General features: G+C 40.3%; 1 protein-coding gene across 1 annotated transcript; it reads left to right on the forward strand.

Annotated features, from left to right (window-relative positions):
- On the forward strand, positions 1-17,316 carry mthfr (methylenetetrahydrofolate reductase (NAD(P)H)). Its single transcript, XM_062998517.1, has 12 exons — positions 1-89; positions 5,019-5,262; positions 8,166-8,404; positions 8,485-8,595; positions 8,672-8,865; positions 11,819-12,069; positions 12,168-12,302; positions 12,864-13,044; positions 13,948-14,130; positions 14,292-14,393; positions 14,475-14,594; positions 16,360-17,316. Exons 2-12 carry the CDS (start codon positions 5,024-5,026, stop codon positions 16,576-16,578), a joined length of 1,974 nt encoding a protein of 657 aa, XP_062854587.1. The 5' UTR covers positions 1-89; positions 5,019-5,023; the 3' UTR covers positions 16,579-17,316.
- Positions 17,317-18,676: the final 1,360 nt, after the last annotated feature.

Genomic DNA, 18,676 nt, shown 5'->3' on the forward strand with positions numbered 1-18,676 from the left:
AGCTGGTGCCCTGATGCTGCCTAAAACTATAGTCCGAACGGTGTAATACCAGTTATTTCATACGGAAATACCAGGAAAAAGTATTTAAGGTAAACAAACAACATTTGTTTAATTTTTGTTTTTAATTTGCTTTAATCTAGAGTACTTTTATTGTTGTATTAGCTTATTAAGCTAACTGGCTAAAACCACTCCGGAGCAGCTATGCACATGTTCTGAAAAGAGACGCACTTTCTCCACTGTAGCTAGCGCCGAAAATTAAAGATATTTCTAATAACCTGGAATCTTATACATAAGGTTATTTACTTGTAATATGTAAGTTAAACTGGTAATTCCAGTAAAGTTAATGTAACTTCATTAAAAACAACATTTTGCTATAATGTACTATTTACTGTAAGTACTGACTTACTGTTTTAGGACACAAATACAACATCGCGATATTTTCTTTTGAGTTTTGGTCACTATTTTAATGTATTTAATGAACGACTTTTTTTTATTTTTGGGCATCATACAGTCATTTTGTACTAGTTCATTCATTCATTTACGAACCGCTTCTTCAAGCTATGGTCAGGGTCGTGATGTGTCTGGTGCCAATTGGACACACTGGACAAATCAAGTATTCACCCCTGATCGGTCATCGGACCATCATAGGGCATGGAGAACATGCGAAAACTCCTCACAGACACTGATCGAATTGATGATTGATGGATCGAACCCAGGTGCTCAGGACCCTTGTTGCTGTGCGGCACATACCTTGCCAGCTTTGCCACCCTGTCGCTCACACTGACTAAAACGTGAATAAAGAATGAGGCTCGAACCCTGGTTTTCAGGAAATATTTTAGTCATAAAAGTAATAAAAATGTGCAAATAAATAAATACATAAATACAAACATCTGAATGGTTACAGGGAATTAACCTCTGGGATCAATAAAGTGATCTATCTATCCAAATATATACTTATACTAGAATAGAACAGAATATAATGCAATGTTATAACATATAAATAATATTTTAGTATGTAGTGTATACTGGAGCTGTTTGTTGCATGTTATATATACTGGAGTTTTATGTAGGATATACTGGAGCTGTTTGTTGCATGTTATATATACTGGAGTTTTATATAGGATATACTGGAGCTGTTTGTTGCATGTTATATATACTGGAGTTTTATATAGGATATACTGGAGCTGTTTGTTGCATGTTATATATACTGGAGTTTTATATAGGATATACTGGAGCTGTTTGTTGCATGTTATATATACTGGAGTTTTATGTAGGATATACTGGAGCTGTTTGTTGCATGTTATATATACTGGAGTTTTATGTAGGATATACTGGAGCTGTTTGTTGCATGTTATATATACTGGAGTTTTATATAGGATATACTGGAGCTGTTTGTTGCATGTTATATATACTGGAGTTTTATGTAGGATATACTGGAGCTGTTTGTTGCATGTTATATATACTGGAGTTTTATGTAGGATATACTGGAGCTGTTTGTTGCATGTTATATATACTGGAGTTTTATGTAGGATATACTGGAGCTGTTTGTTGCATGTTATATATACTGGAGTTTTATATAGGATATACTGGAGCTGTTTGTTGCATGTTATATATACTGGAGTTTTATATAGGATATACTGGAGCTGTTTGTTGCATGTTATATATACTGGAGTTTTATGTAGGATATACTGGAGCTGTTTGTTGCATGTTATATATACTGGAGTTTTATGTAGGATATACTGGAGCTGTTTGTTGCATGTTATATATACTGGAGTTTTATATAGGATATACTGGAGCTGTTTGTTGCATGTTATATATACTGGAGTTTTATGTAGGATATACTGGAGCTGTTTGTTGCATGTTATATATACTGGAGTTTTATATAGGATATACTGGAGCTGTTTGTTGCATGTTATATATACTGGAGTTTTATGTAGGATATACTGGAGCTGTTTGTTGCATGTTATATATACTGGAGTTTTATATAGGATATACTGGAGCTGTTTGTTGCGTGTTATATATACTGGAGTTTTATGTAGGATATACTGGAGCTGTTTGTAGTATATAATGGAGCTGTTTGTTGCATGTTATATATACTGGAGTAGTATGTAGGATATACATAAGGGAATTTATACATTAAAAAAAGCCATTATTTTAATATACTGGAGCAGTATGCATTATGTTATACAGTATATACTGAAGTGGCTTGCTGTATGTTGTATATACTGGAGTAGTATGTAGGATATACATAAGGGAATGTATACATTTTTTTTTTTTTTTTAAAGCCATTATTTTAATATACATACTGGAGCAGTATGCATTATGTTATACAGTATATACTGAAGTGTCTTGCTGTATGTTGTATATACTGGAGTAGTATGTAGAATATACATAAGGGAATTTATGCTTTTTTTTTTTTTTAAATGCCATTATTTTAATATACTGGAGCAGTATGCATTATGTTATACAGTATATACTGAAGTGGCTTGCTGTATGTAGTATACACTAGGGCAGTGTGTAGAATATACTGGAGCAGTTTACAGCATGATGTACATACCTACTTCAATAGTATGTAGTATATACAAGATCAGTATGCTGTATGTAGTATACACTAGGGCAGTATGTAGTATAAACTGGAGTGGTTTGCTGTATATAGTATGTACCTGAGCAGTATGTAGTATATGCTGGAGCAGTATGCTATATGTAGTATATACTTGAGCAGTATGTAGTATATACTGGAACGGTTTATTGTATGTAGTATATACTGGAGCAGTATGCTGTATGTAGTATACAGTGTATCACAAAAGTGAGTACACCCCTCACATTTCTGCAGATATTTAAGTATATCTTTTCATGGGACAACACTGACAAAATGACACTTTGACACAATGAAAAGTAGTCTGTGTGCAGCTTATATAACAGTGTAAATTTATTCTTCCCTCAAAATAACTCAATATACAGCCATTAATGTCTAAACCACCGGCAACAAAAGTGAGTACACCCCTAAGAGACTACACCCCTAAATGTCAAAATTGAGCACTGCTTGTCATTTTCCCTCCAAAATATCATGTGATTTGTTAGTGTTACTAGGTCTCAGGTGTGCATAGGGAGCAGGTGTGTTCAATTTAGTAGTACAGCTCTCACACTCTCTCATACTGGTCACTGAAAGTTCCAACATGGCACCTCATGGCAAAGAACTCTCTGAGGATCTTAAAAGACGAATTGTTGCGCTACATGAAGATGGCCAATGCTACAAGAAGATTGCCAACACCCTGAAACTGAGCTGCAGCACAGTGGCCAAGATCATCCAGCGTTTTAAAAGAGCAGGGTCCACTCAGAACAGACCTCGCGTTGGTCGTCCAAAGAAACTGAGTGCACGTGCTCAGCGTCACATCCAACTGCTGTCTTTGAAAGATAGGCGCAGGAGTGCTGTCAGCATTGCTGCAGAGATTGAAAAGGTGGGGGGTCAGCCTGTCAGTGCTCAGACCATACGCCGCACACTACATCAAATTGGTCTGCATGGCTGTCACCCCAGAAGGAAGCCTCTTCTGAAGTCTCTACACAAGAAAGCCCGCAAACAGTTTGCTGAAGACATGTCAACAAAGGACATGGATTACTGGAACCATGTCCTATGGTCTGATGAGACCAAGATTAATTTTTTTGGTTCAGATGGTCTCAAGCATGTGTGGCGGCAATCAGGTGAGGAGTACAAAGATAAGTGTGTCATGCCTACAGTCAAGCATGGTGGTGGGAATGCCATGGTCTGGGGCTGCATGAGTGCAGCAGGTGTTGGGGAGTTACATTTCATTGAGGGACACATTAACTCCAATATGTACTGTGAAATACTGAAGCAGAGCATGATCCCCTCCCTCCGGAAACTGGGTCGCAGGGCAGTGTTCCAGCATGATAATGACCCCAAACACACCTCTAAGACGACCACTGCTTTATTGAAGAGGCTGAGGGTAAAGGTGATGGACTGGCCAAGCATGTCTCCAGACCTAAACCCAATAGAACATCTTTGGGGCATCCTCAAGCGGAAGGTGGAGGAGCGCAAAGTCTCGAATATCCGCCAGCTCCATGATGTCGTCATGGAGGAGTGGAAAAGCATTCCAGTGGCAACCTGTGAAGCTCTGGTAAACTCCATGCCCAGGAGAGTTAAGGCAGTTCTGGGAAATAATGGTGGCCACACAAAATATTGACACTTCAGGAACTTTCACTAAGGGGTGTACTCACTTTTGTTGCCGGTGGTTTAGACATTAATGGCTGTATATTGAGTTATTTTGAGGGAAGAATAAATTTCGAGAGATTTGCTGTTTGTTGTATATATTGGTGCAGTATGTAGTATATACTGGAGATACACTGGAGCAGTTTGCTGTATGTAGTACATACTTGAGCAGTATGTAGTATATACTGGAGATACACTGGAGCAGTTTGCTGTATGTAGTACATACTTGAGCAGTATGTAGTATATACTGGAGATACACTGGAGCAGTTTGCTGTATGTAGTAAATACTTGAGCAGTATGTAGTATATACTGGAGATACACTGGAGCAGTTTGCTGTATGTAGTACATACTTGAGCAGTATGTAGTATATACTGGAGATACACTGGAGCAGTTTGCTGTATGTAGTACATACTTGAGCAGTATGTAGTATATACTGGAGATACACTGGAGCAGTTTGCTGTATGTAGTAAATACTTGAGCAGTATGTAGTATATACTGGAGATACACTGGAGCAGTTTGCTGTATGTAGTACATACTTGAGCAGTATGTAGTATATACTGGAGATACACTGGAGCAGTATGCAGTGTATACTGGAGCGGTTTGCAGGATGTGATAAAGATTTGTAAAAATATTACCCTCCTTTAGTACTACTAGTAATTAAAATAGACGTTATAAAAGCACCAGCATCTGGTGATAACTGATGACATTAGTTGTCTGTCGTAAATCATGCTGTTATTACATCATGTTATCTACAGTTTGCAGCTGTTTACTGATATGAGTTATATTCCTGTAGATATCATGGTGAATCAGAGAGTCGACACCGGCTGGCAGGGATGTAAAAGTGACTCGAGCGGTGCCAGTAACAGCGGAGAAAGCTCCAAAGAGAGTTCACGATGTTCTACTCCAGTTGGGGAGGCGGATCGCGGAGACAGACTGAGGGACAAGATGAGGAGACGGATCGAGTCTGGGGACCGCTGGTTTTCCCTGGAGTTTTTTCCTCCTCGCACCGCTGGTGGAGCGGTCAATCTTATATCCAGGTGAGAACTGTAATGTTTATGTGCTTATCATTATTATTATTTTAGTTTAGGTACAATGACAAGCAGTGCGGAACAATTTGAATTGTCAGATAAATTGTATTGATTATTTATTGAATTCGCTACATTATTTGCATTGACCTAATTTGGATACCCTTGGCACCCTGATGACCCCTGCTGTTTGCATGGCACTGTCATTGGTTAAGTAAGTGCAGTGGGCAACCACACGCCTCCTTCAGCACGTGTGAAGCCAATGGCTAATACTTCTAGAATCGGAACTTGGGTTGGCTAGAGTCAGAGGTTCAATAAATGTTGCAGTATTGTTTTGCATGATGATCATTTGGATCCATTAGCCAAATCTCTCATCCTTTTAATCCTATTTACATTTACATTTTTGGCATTTAGCAGTCGCATTTTTGTCCAAAGTGACTTACAGTACTGTGATAGTACATTGTCTAAGCAATTAAGGGTTAAGGGCCTTGCTTAGGGGCCCAACAATGGCAACCTGGCATTGGTGTGGCTTGAACCAGCGACCTTTCAATTATCAGTCCAGTACCTTAACCACTAGGCTACAGTTGCCCTATTTGGCTATAAAAAACTCTCAAATTCGAATGTCGATGGTGTTATCAACCTGGCCTAGTATCCAACACGCATGATTCATGGTGCCTGAGGGAGGGCAGTCAACTGGGTTCTTCTTGGCCTTAGCAAATCGGACCTCTGAGGCATCTGCATGAAGAGTGTGGCTCCTTATTAGAGCTGGGCGGTTCCTGAATCACCCGGGTTAATGATTCGAATCTTCGTACTGAATCAGGAATCACGAGTTTGAGGTCTCAATTAACCCAGATCATATGAGTCCTCTGACTGGCTGCTGATAAGTACACTAGGCGAGTGAGCAGACTCACCGAAAACACAGCAGACTCAGATGATTTGGCTGAACCGACTTCACTCCAGTCCATGAATCTAAGTAATAAGTTAAATATTCCAATAAACAAGCGGTTAAACACACATGCTATTATTATTATTATTATTATTATTATCAGTAGTAGTGGTATAGATAGTAATGCAGCATATTTTCTTTAAGCAAAACAACAAAATATAGTTATATTATTATTAAAATGCAAATGCTTACAGGTTACTTTAGGACTGTACCACTTAAGGAGTATCACAGCCATTCCCCCATGGTAATTTATTGACTGTTTGTTTTGGTGCCACTGTGGCTGCCTGACTGGGTCAAGTTACCATGTCAGTTTGTTGATGACCATCCCCCTTGAACCATTGACTCATTAATATACCCATCCGATTGGTAGGTGAGTCCACCCCCCTTCCTTATCCCTATCCCCCATGATGCCAAGTGTCAACTTGTCACTGACAAGAGAAGTGTGAGGTGCCAAGAGAATTAAGAGAGAAGGATTTATTTACAAAAGATGAGTGCATGGACGACAAGTGATATTTGGATGCATTTTCACTACAAGCCTCTGTGTGAGACTCCGCCTCTGGCGGGTAAAAAGAAGCTCTTTGTGATTACACAAAGATAATAGCAGAGAAAGTAACAGTCTGGGAATTGGAAATAAGTAGATTGGGAGGTAAAGCATTTGTAGAATATAGGAACTAGTCGCTGACCACATGTTGCCTACATGTAGGTAGAGCTGTCGCGCTAACCGCAATTTTGAAATATCGCGGTATAGACCAGCCAACCGCAGGGCATGCCAAGCAACCGCAACACAGTTCACATTTTCACGTGTTCACATTTGGCAGTGTTCACGTTTTTTCTTTCTTTCTTCTATTTTTTTTTGTTTATATTGTTGCAGGGTCCATCTTGTTTTACGCTTACATTCGGGCATAATAAATGTTAAATGAATTCATAATGAAAATGAGCTAGGAGCGTCATTTTCCCGCAACCTGTTCTCATGCGTTGCTGCTGAGTGTCAGGCTTTGTGTTTTAAAATGTAAACAATCGCAACAGGAATTATAGGCAAGTTTATTAATGATCAAATTGAGTTCACACTCAATAAATACTTGTAATTTAGACTATATTCAAACAGCCTTGGTGAACTAAAACACTTAATGACGGTTAATATGGCATTGCAGCCTGCAAATATTCTCTTTCTGGTCTTGCTGGAATGATTTAAATGTATTTTTTCGTTGAATAAAAATGTATTGAAACGAATAATAATTTGAAATGTAGTATATATTGTTATGTTAATTATACCTACTAAATAGATAGTTTGTCGCATTGTAAAGTCGCATGCAGGTACAGTACACGTGTATTAGTGTAACGAGCCCCATCAGAGAGAGTTTTAGTACCGAGGGGAACATCGCTACCCCACTCAGATTCTCTCTAAACCACATCAGATGAACGTGTTGGTTCTTCTAGCACGCATAATAACGCAGGTTTAAACTCTTACAGACTTTATTATATTTCTTTTTTACCATATTTTGATTAGATGTGTATTTACAATAGTTAGCCTAAACCCTTTTTTTTTTCGTTTCACACTGTATATCTAGCCTAGGAGCTAAATTTAAACCTTTTTTTAATAGAGAAAAGACGCGCATCCCTGCTCTGTTCTGTATTTAACATTAAACACGCATTTCATTGGTCTTAAAGCTGTCTCATCTTTGTCATTATAAAGCAATAATATACCGAATCATAGCCTAACAATAAAGCTTGTTTATATAGCTCTAAAATGCAGATTAATTAAGTAATTTTCAAAAACAAAAAAAAATGGCGATATTACCGCATACCGCGATATTGAGACAGGTTGAATATCGCAAGGGGAAATTCTTTCACCGCGACAGCCCTACATGTAGGTTGTAATTACTCTTTGGCAACTCCAAATGCCCATACAGTTCCATGATGCCAGTTAAAAACTATGTTAAACTGAAGGGTATAATGTTGTTTTGTCAAGATTCGACCGCATGGGATCTGGCGGGCCTCTCTTCATCGACATCACGTGGCACCCAGCGGGCGACCCCGGCTCCGACAAAGAGACCTCGTCCATGATGATCGCAAGCACGGCAGTCAACTACTGCGGCCTAGAAAGCGTCCTCCACCTGACCTGCTGCAAGCAAACGAAAGAGAAGCTCACGTCCTACCTGAGCAAGGCTAAGCACCTCGGATTGAAAAACATCATGGCGCTAAGAGGAGGTAAGAGATCCAGACATGTTGGTCACTTGCTACCACAGAATGCCTGCAGAACATTAATGGATCTCTGAAAATCTGTCCAGATCCAGTGGGAGCAGACTGGGAGGAAGAAGAGGGAGGGTTTAACTACGCTGTAGACCTGGTGAAGCACATTCGAACAGAATTCGATGACTACTTTGACGTCTGTGTCGCTGGTAAGTCTGTGTCTCTGGGTTTCTGGTCCATCCTGGTCAGTTCATGAAAGCTTAGCCCCTTCTTCTTTCCTGGCAGGCTACCCGACTGGACATCCAGAGGCCACAAGCTATGAAGATGACCTGAAACACTTGAAAGAGAAAGTAGACGCTGGAGCACACTTCATCGTCACGCAGCTTTTCTTCAGAGCAGAGACGTTTCTCAAATTCCTCAAGGACTGCAGAGCTATAGGCATCACCTGTCCAGTTCTACCTGGCATTTTCCCCCTACAGGTACTTCTGATTCAGGACACAGAATCAAAGAGACGGAAACCTCTATCGACCCAGCCAGGCGTCCAAACAGGCACATTTGGTCTTGCCTTAGAAAGAAAAGTCGACTGGGTGTCATTGTTGCTGTACAGTTACAACCCCTGTGGTCTGGTCAAGGCAGACATCCCAAATCTCCCAGAAGTTCCGGGAGTCTCCCGCATATACATAGCGGCTCCCTGATGCCCGCAAGTCAGATAAAATCTCCCGGAATCTAGAACGAGCGGCTAAGAGCGACACACACGCGCACGCAGGCGACACAGACTTTTTCCCGATCGCGTATTAAATCCGTTATCTGATATACAATCTAGCGCACTGTGTAGGGAACATAAATCAATTGTCTAATATACTGTGTAGTGCACTAAGTAGGGAACATAAATCAATTGTCTAATATACTGTCTAGTGCACTAAGTAGGGAACATAAATCAATTGTCTAATATACTGTCTAGTGCACTAAGTAGGGAACATAAATCTATGATCAAATATACAATCTAGTGCACTATGTAGGGAACATAATTATGTAATACACTATCTAGTGCACTATGTAGGGAACATACTTAATTATGTAATACACTATCTAGTGCACTATGTAAGGAACACAAATCATCATGTAGTTATACTTTCTAGTGCACTATGTAGTGAACATGAATGCATTATCTAATACACTATCTAGTGCACTATGTAGGGAACATAAATCCGTGATCTGATATATAATCTAGTGCACTATGTAGGGAACATAAATCCGTGATCTGATATACAGTATAATCTAGTGCACTGTGTAGGGAACGTAAACCAATTGTCTAATTCACTATCTAGTGCACTAAGTAAGGAACATAAATTCTATTCTAATACACAATCTAGTGCACTATGTACGGAACATAAATCCATTATCTAATATACAATTTAGTGCACTATGTAGGGAACCTAAATCCGTTAACTAATACGCTACCTAAAGCATTATGTAAGAAACACAAGTCTATTATCTAGTACACTATCTAGTGCACTAAGTAAGGAACATGAATTCTTTTCTAATATACAATCTAATGCACTATGTATGGAACATAAATCTATTATCTTTCACACTATCTAGTGCACTATGTAGTACACATTACTACCAAAGTGTTTGTGACACGAACAGTTAGTTTAGTAGCTCAGTTAGCAGCTCCTAAAAGTTCTGCTATCACCCATATACTTTGGTGTGTGCGAGAGGTTTTTAGCTTTCTTTGGGGAGGGGGGGGGGGGGATGAAGGCTTGGGGGTACCTCCCTGAAATGAGTTTTTGCAACTTGGGATGTCTGTCAAGGTGTCTGCACTAGTAGTGGGGCATTTACTGAGTTTATACCATATTAAGCCAAACGCGTTACAGCTGTCGGTGAGATTCCATCACTGAAAGGTGTTGAAGGGAATGCTGGCCAATGAGAATCTCAGCTGTGGTTGTACAACCGTTTCATCCAGGTCAGGGTAGCAACACGGTGAGTGCAAGACAGGAATACCCTGCAATGGGTGCCAGTCCAACACAGGGCTTCAGCCATTCCCCCCCTAGACATAGCCAATCATGTCTGCGTAGACACCCAGCCAGCTGACACCACCACTGAGATTCAAACCCAGATAAATCACTGCATCACCCAAGTGCCAAACCAAGGCCTAGTGTTCAGGGACATATCTGAATGTGTCACATCATTGGTGGATAAACTACTAGCTGGGGCTTATGGGCCAATTTTTTGTAGGGCTGTGTTTTAAATGCACCTGCCAAGTGGACAAGTGAACTGGGCAGCTGTATCACCCCAAACAGCCCAACATGTTCCAGTTAGGTTTGTTAGGCTGGATGTACACCATATGGGCAGCTGTAGCCTAGTGGTTAAGGTACTGGTCCAGTAATCAGAAGATTGCCAGTTCAAGCCCCACCACTGCCAGGTTGTCACTGTTAGGCCCTTGATCAAGGGTCTTAACCCTCAATTGCTTAGACTATATACTTTGGATAAAGCCGTCTGCTAAATGTCGAAAATGTAAATTTAAGCTGACACTGTCCCAAATGAACACTGTTCCTTACCTTATCTCCAATGTCAGTGTCGATACTGCAGCATTTACTCCACCATATGTCTAGGGAGTCACATTTGAGATTTCAAAATATGGCCAAAAGTATTTGGACACATGACCATGAGCTTGTTGAACATCCAATTTCCAAAACAAACGGCAATGACCTCAATGTGATCTGATCAGCTAGAACAACAGCCACTCTTTTGAGAAGGCTTCTCACAAGACTTTGAAATATGTATGTGGGAATTTATGCCCATTTAGTCAAACAACGAAGAAAGCCTCAGTTGATGTTCCAGTTCATTCCAAAGCTGTTAAATGGTGCTGAGCTCAGGGCCTTTAAGCTAAGCATTTGTAGCTCCGCGGTTAAAGTACAGGACTAGTAACTGGACGGTCTCTGGTTCAAGCCCCACATCTGCCAGATTGCTGCTGTTGGTCCCCTGAGCAAGGCCCTTAACCCTCAATTGCATGCAATGTATACAGTCTCAATTGTAACTCCCTTTGGATAAAGGCGTCTGCCAAATGCTAAAAATGTAAATGCTTGTGCACAGGGGCACAGTCATGCTGGAACAGGAGAGGGCCTTCCCTAAACTTCCAACAAAGCTGGAAGTATCTACTGTCTTTATAATTAATTTATTACACTTGTTGGTAATGGTTTTGAAACATGTGAAACCAATTAATTCAATAATTAGAAGAGGTGTCCCAATACTTTTGTCCACATAGTGTACTTGATAGTGGCTAGTGGTTTACTGTGTTACATAATCCATGTATTATGTAACTAATGGAAGTAAACATGAACCTCTCCTGACTTATACTCACACTCAGATTGTAGGTTTTGTTTTCCTACATGAGGAAAATAATTTTTTGGATCGTTTTCTCCATGGCAGGGCTACCACTCACTACGCCAACTTGTCAAGCTGTCAAAATTGGAGGTGCCAGAGGAGATCATGCAGGTGATCGAGCCCATAAAGGACAACGACGCTGCCATTAGGAACTACGGCATCCATCATGCTGTGGAAATGTGCAAGGTGCTACTAGACAGTGGCAACGTACCTGGCCTGCATTTCTATACGCTCAACAGAGAGGTGGCCACCATCGATGTGCTCCGGCAGATCGGCTTATGGGCCGAGGATCCTCGGTGAGGCTATTACAGGCACTTGTGTATTATCAAATATCAAATAATTCTATTAACTAGCTGTGGTCTAATTGTTAACCTGGAGTTCTTTTTTTTTAAAGGCGACCTCTGCCCTGGGCTGTCAGCGCTCATCCAAAACGGAAGGTGGAAGACGTCAGGCCGATCTTTTGGGCAACAAGGCCCAAGAGTTACATCTACAGAACGCAGGACTGGGATGATTTTCCCAATGGAAGATGGTAGCCAGTTGTTTATTGTATTTCTATTTACAACATCTGTCTATATAAATATAGGGAATTTGAAGTGTTTGGGATCATTTTAGAGTTTAAATAGTAATAACATTTGGATTTCTAACTCCTGGGTTCGAATCTCAGCTCTGCTACCGGTTGGCTGGGCGCCCTCTAGCAAGGACAATTGGCTAATGCCTGCAGCAGACAAAAATGACCTCCAGTCCTCCAGTCTGCTGTGTGGGAAAAGACCGGACTAAGGGATGGGGTTATGAGACTGTGCATAGACCTTAGTTGCACAGGTGCCTGTACGGAAAGTGAAGGAGCACAGAGATAGGGACATGGCTCTCCGTACACGAAGCTAATTTCACGTGCAATTCCACCGATATATGGGAGGATAAGAAGGGAGTGTGCGTCAGGTGAATATACACCCTCCTTGGATGCTATCGGGGTCCCCAATGGTGGAGAAAAAGGGAAAAAAGCAGTTAAAAAAATTGGGATTTCTTGATTTAGTTGATATCAAGAGCAAACAAGTGCTAACAGACTTCACTAATTCATTTCCTTTCACGTCAGGGGGAACTCCTCGTCTCCAGCTTTCGGTGAGCTGACAGATTACTATCTATTCTACCTGAAGAGCAAATCTCCCAAAGAGGCCTTATTAAAGATGTGGGGTGAGGAGCTGACCAGCGAGAAGAGCGTGTATGAAGTCTTCACCAATTACATCATAGCACAGCCCAATCAGAATGGACACAAGGTAGACGAAAATTTCAGACGTTCCATTTCTAAGGCGGATTACAATACAATTCCTTTCAAAAGCATTAGACTTGGGTCCTTATTGGGTCATTATTTGTTTTATGGCATGTGGATCCTATTCTGAAATGGGCATTAATATGCAGCTATAACAGCCTTTACTCTTTTGTGGAGGCTTAGCACAAGGTTTTGGAGTCTGTCTATAGAGAGGGTCTGGCTCACATTCCAATCCAGCTCACTCCTGAGGTTTTCAGTGAGGTTTAGGACAGGGTTCAGCGCAGGCTTCCACACCAGTGTTTATGGTTCCCATTCCCTGGGCAAGACAGGAATCCATCACAGGGCCTGGTCAGCCAAAATCGGATCTCAAGCCGTGGTGGGCTAGCGGAATAGACCACTGCACCAGCCAAGCGGACTCTATATTTGTCAATAGTAAGGTCTCTAAGATCATACACACACACTCACACATGCACATACTCACTCACACCCACACACACACGACCACACACACAACCAACACAGTCTTGATCCTTGGACTCATACAACTACTTAGTGACTGATTACTTGCATCTTTGCACAATATTGCAATTTGCACAATATTACTCATGTAGCACAATGGTAAATTACACTAGCCCACTACCGCTGGGATTTCGTGTTTGAATCCCTAGTCGTAATATCGGCCGGTGACATGATTGGCTATGTCTGAGGGAGAGGGGATGGCTAAGGCCCAGTGACTGACTGATGTCTTGTTTGGGGTGTGTTTCTTCATTGTGCCCAGTGATTTTGTGACCCTGACCAGGATAGAACAGTAGTAAAACATGAAAATGACATGTTGTAGTATCAGTGATACAGTTTGCAGATGTGCAAGACAAGCCGTCTATGATCCATTCGAAATTTTCGCTCTCTCCAGGTCATGTGTCTTCCATGGAACGATGACCCTCTGGCTCCCGAGACAAACATGCTAAAGGACGAGCTGGAGAAAGTGAACCGCAGAGGCGTCCTCACCATCAACTCTCAGCCCGCCATTAACGGCAAGCCTTCTTCAGATCCCATTGTGGGCTGGGGCCCGCCGGGCGGATATGTCTTCCAAAAGGTAGAAGAAACACGAGAAATCCACTTATGTCATGCTGTTATCGTTAAGAAATACTAATAATATAGTAATATATAATAATAGTAAACTATAATAATATTAATATACAGTCCTTATCAGTACAAGGCAAATATAAAATAAATATCTTTGTTTCTATCAATCAGGCATACCTGGAGTTCTTCACATCAAGTGAAAATGTAAACGCTCTTCTTGAAGTCCTAAAGAAATATGAACCACGTGTGAACTATCACATAGTAAATGTACAGGTAAATCACATCTGTGCACTCCTGTAGACTAGCGCTTCTATTTTGTCGTCTTCTCCTATGTGAATGTGGATTCTTTTATAGGGGAAGAATATTACAAACGCCCCCGACATGCAGCCCAATGCTGTAACCTGGGGGATTTTCCCAGGAAGGGAAATCGTCCAGCCAACAGTAGTGGATCCTGTCAGCTTTATGTACTGGAAGGTAAGTATCTGGTTGTACGGAATCCTAAAGTGTTAACAGTATGTGGATTGAGGCCAGTGGTGGCTCATTGGTTAAGCAACTGGACTCAAGCCCCACAGCTGCCCTTAACCCTCGGATAGCTGCCCTTAACCCTTGCTTGGATAGTCGTGTTGGATAATTGTGGACACCCAAACATAGGGGCTGTCTGAAAACCTAGTGAGCTGCATTGCTGCCTACCTAGGTAGCTGCCTAAATAGAGAGGATTCTAATAAGATATCAAATTTATAAGGCAGATTATTTAGATGCACTACTTTACGTTGCTGCAGTTTTCGCTTACTAAGCTAACACAGTTAGCCTCAGGCCATTCAAGACATAGGCTGGGGCAACACAACCCACCAGGTGTGCATTTAAGAGCACATGCCATGACAAATGGGACGAATTACCCAAATCCAGGTGTGCACTTAAGAGGATATGCCATGACAAATGGGACAAATTGCCCAAATCTAGGTGTGCATTTAGGAGGACATGCCATGACAAATGGGATAAACTGCCAAAATCCAGGTGTGCATTTAAGAGTATGTCATGACAAATGGGACAAATTACCCAAATCCAGGTGTGCATTTAAGAGGACGTCATGACAAATGGGACAAATTACCCAAATCCGAGTGTACATTTAAGCGGATATGACATGACAAATGGGACAAACTGCCCAAATCCAGACGTGCATTTAGGAAGATGTGACATGGAAAATGGGACAAATTGCCAAAATCCAGACGTGCATTTAGGAAGATGTGACATGGAAAATGGGACAAATTGCCAAAATCCAGATGTGCATTTAAGAGGATATGACATGACAAATGGGACAAATTTCCCAAATGTAGGTGTGCATTTAAGAGGATTAATCATGACAAATAGGACAGTTTGCCCAAATCCAGGTGTTCAAAGTTTGCAGAGACATATCTAAGAAGACCCAAATCCAGGTGTGCATTTAGGATAATATGACATGACAAATGGGACAAACTGCCAAAATCCAGGTGTGCATTTAAGAGGACATGCCATAACAAATGGGGAACATTTGCCCAAATCCAGGTGTGCATTTAGGAAGATGACATGAAAAATAGGACAAATTGCCCAAATCCAGGTGTGCATTTAAGAGGATGTGCCATGACAAATGGGACAAATTGCCCAAATCCAGGTGTTCAAAGCTTGCAGAGACCCAAATCCAGGTGTGCATTTAAGATAATATATGACATAAATAATGGGACAAATTGCCCAAATTCAGGTGTGCATTTAGGAGTATATGACAGGATAAATGGAACAAATTACCCAAATCCAGGTGTGCATTTAAGAGGACATGGCATGAAAAATGGGACAAATTGCCCAAATCCAGGTGTGCATTTAGGATAATATGACATGAAAAATGGGATAAATTGCCCAAATCCATTTGTGCATTTTAATGGACATGCCATAACAAATGGGGAACAATTGCCTAAATCCAGGTGTGCATTTAGGAGGACATGCCATGACAAATGGTACAAATTACCCAAATCCAGGTGTGCATTTAGGAGGACATGCCATGACAAATGGGACAAATTGCCTAAATCCAGGTGTGCATTTAAGAGTACATGCCATGACAAATGGTACAAATTACCCAAATCCAGGTGTGCATTTAAGAGTACATGCCATGACAAATGGCATTTAAGAGGACAAATTAGCAAAATGTTAAGAGGCATAAATACTTTACCAGTTTGAAACTCACACTTGGGCTGTTTTTGTTTCCCTGCAGGATGAGGCGTTTGCTCTGTGGATCGAGCAGTGGGGGAAACTGTACGAGGACGAATCCCCCTCCCGAATGATCATCCAGTACATCCACGACAACTACTTTTTAGTCAACCTGGTGGACAACGACTTTCCTTTACAGAACTGCCTGTGGCAGGTCATCGACGATATGTTCGAACTGCTGGATGTACCGCCTGAACCTCTGGATCAAGTAAACGCACAATAGCTCACCTGCTGCTAGTAAAAGACTGGAAATGTATTAGAAAACATTATTTATACTTTCAGAACGTTGAGTTTGTACACTAAAGACTGTATCGTGCGTAATGCTGGGAGGATTTTTTTTTATTATGATTAAACTGTATCATGACATAATATGGTTATAAACCATAATACAAATAAGAATAATATGAAAAATAATTTGCCTTAATATTGACGTGGCACTTATTAATAACAAGTTATTACTGTGACTTTACCTGATTGTTTTTAAAGCTATTTATATACAGTGTGTTGGTGATGTGTGTTGCATGTCCAAAGTCCAAGGCTGTAGAGGATTTTTCTTGAACGTTTGCCAACTGGAACACGAATACAAATACTACAGCAAGGTTGCTGTGTTTTACAGAGACTGGATTAAAAGAAAACACACATTGTACTGTGGAACTGTGGAAAAAAACAGGGCTATAAATATTGGCATTTGTGATTACTGGTGTAATCGGACAACTTTGATGTCGTTTGGTGTATTTTGCCCTTTTTTATTTACTCGTTTTTTGGTTCCAGTTTTGGTGCATTGCTGGTAAAAGAGAGCACAATAAAATACATAACAGGTCATGACTTGACATGCAGTTTTTCATTTTCATTATTTTTTATAGTAATAAATGTTATGACATCATAATTCAATGGTTATTTGATGCAATGAATTGTTTGCATCTGACTGTATTACTAAATAAAGTACCGTATTAAAAAGCCACCTTTTAAAGTCCGATTTAATTTGGAATGAAACAGTTTGGCATGGTTGTATGTTTACACTCCTGGTCAGAATCCATGTTTTGCTGATTTCTTTAGTTAAAGTAAATTAACGTCCTCTGTAGGAAAAAAAAACATACATTAAAATGCACAGTACAGTGGTACCTTATAACACAACGTCCCCTAAATTCAAAATCTTTTAAACTCAATGCCCTTTGTTGAGAAATTTGTACCCTTAAACTCAACGTTTCCCTTAAAAAATTTATTCATTTAATTTAAAATTAACAATGAACAGTCGCTTTGTTCTGCTTGAGCGGTGCAGTAAAACGTCATCAAAGTGCGAATATGAGCCGAATCTGCATTAGTGTGGAAAAACCCATCAGATTCACTCTGAAAGCTCCACATGTATCATCTGTGTTTATCTGGATTTTCCTCCTGTTTCACTTTTAAACTTGTGTTATAGCTCGGGGTGCTGAAAAATGGTAAAAATAGTATTTTAGTGTTTTTATATTATATTTGTGTTATTTTCAGTGTGTAAGTGTTACAAACAAACCCGTTATTTTACATAAGCCTAAAATATATGCAAGTCCACGGGACCATGGAACGCATTAACAGGTTTTCCATACATTCTTATGGAAAAAAAATACCTTGAAACTCAACATCTTTTATAATCAATGGCACTCCCATAGCCAATTGACGTTGAGTTTCAAGGTACCACTGTAATTAATAATTAGTGGAACTGAGATGGAAGAGTGGAGCGAAGCAACATAGTTTCTGAGGTCCTGGTTTCGAGCTTGGGTTTCTTCCAGGTACTCCCAATTTTCTTCCACCTTTCACTTTATAAAAACTTGCAAAATGATGCATTAATTGCAATACATTTCCACCCGGAAACAATGGACAAGGTGCCAACCCATTACAGGGCTTTGGTCACCCACGCGCAAACGTAGCCAATCATGTCTGTGTAATATGTATGTATAAACAGATCAGCCAAAACATTAAGACTACAAAAAGGGCATGGCATTGACTCTTTTGTAACAATGGTGAATGTCACGATCAGTGATACAGTAAATTCTGAGCCGATAGCAGTTGCTCAAAGAACATGTGTTGATAAGACGTACTTGATTGCCTCTTCTTACAAACACATTTAATGTCTATATTAAATAGGCCTACATAAATACATTCACACACTCATGCCATTAAAAAATGTAAACAAAATGTAATTTCGATTCATTTTTAATAGCTGATGCTTGATTTAAACTGAAAGTAAAGCTACAGAGCTTTAAACACATATGCACAGACTGCTAATGAAAGTCCACCCCCTGTTTTGATCTGAGTAGAAAGTTGTGTCATTATGGTGTCAGACA

This window comes from Trichomycterus rosablanca, chromosome 7, assembly GCF_030014385.1.
Source record: "Trichomycterus rosablanca isolate fTriRos1 chromosome 7, fTriRos1.hap1, whole genome shotgun sequence".
In the NCBI taxonomy this organism is placed as follows: domain Eukaryota; kingdom Metazoa; phylum Chordata; class Actinopteri; order Siluriformes; family Trichomycteridae; genus Trichomycterus; species Trichomycterus rosablanca.

Bases quoted from the DNA above. Each gene is read 5' to 3' on its own strand.
- mthfr (XM_062998517.1), top strand. From the start codon at position 5,024: ATGGTGAATCAGAGAGTCGACACCGGCTGGCAGGGATGTAAAAGTGAC. The intron at 8,596-8,671 runs GTAAGTCTGTGT...CTTTCCTGGCAG, and splicing joins CTTTGACGTCTGTGTCGCTG to GCTACCCGACTGGACATCCA. The intron at 12,303-12,863 runs GTAGCCAGTTGT...CTTTCACGTCAG, and splicing joins GATTTTCCCAATGGAAGATG to GGGGAACTCCTCGTCTCCAG.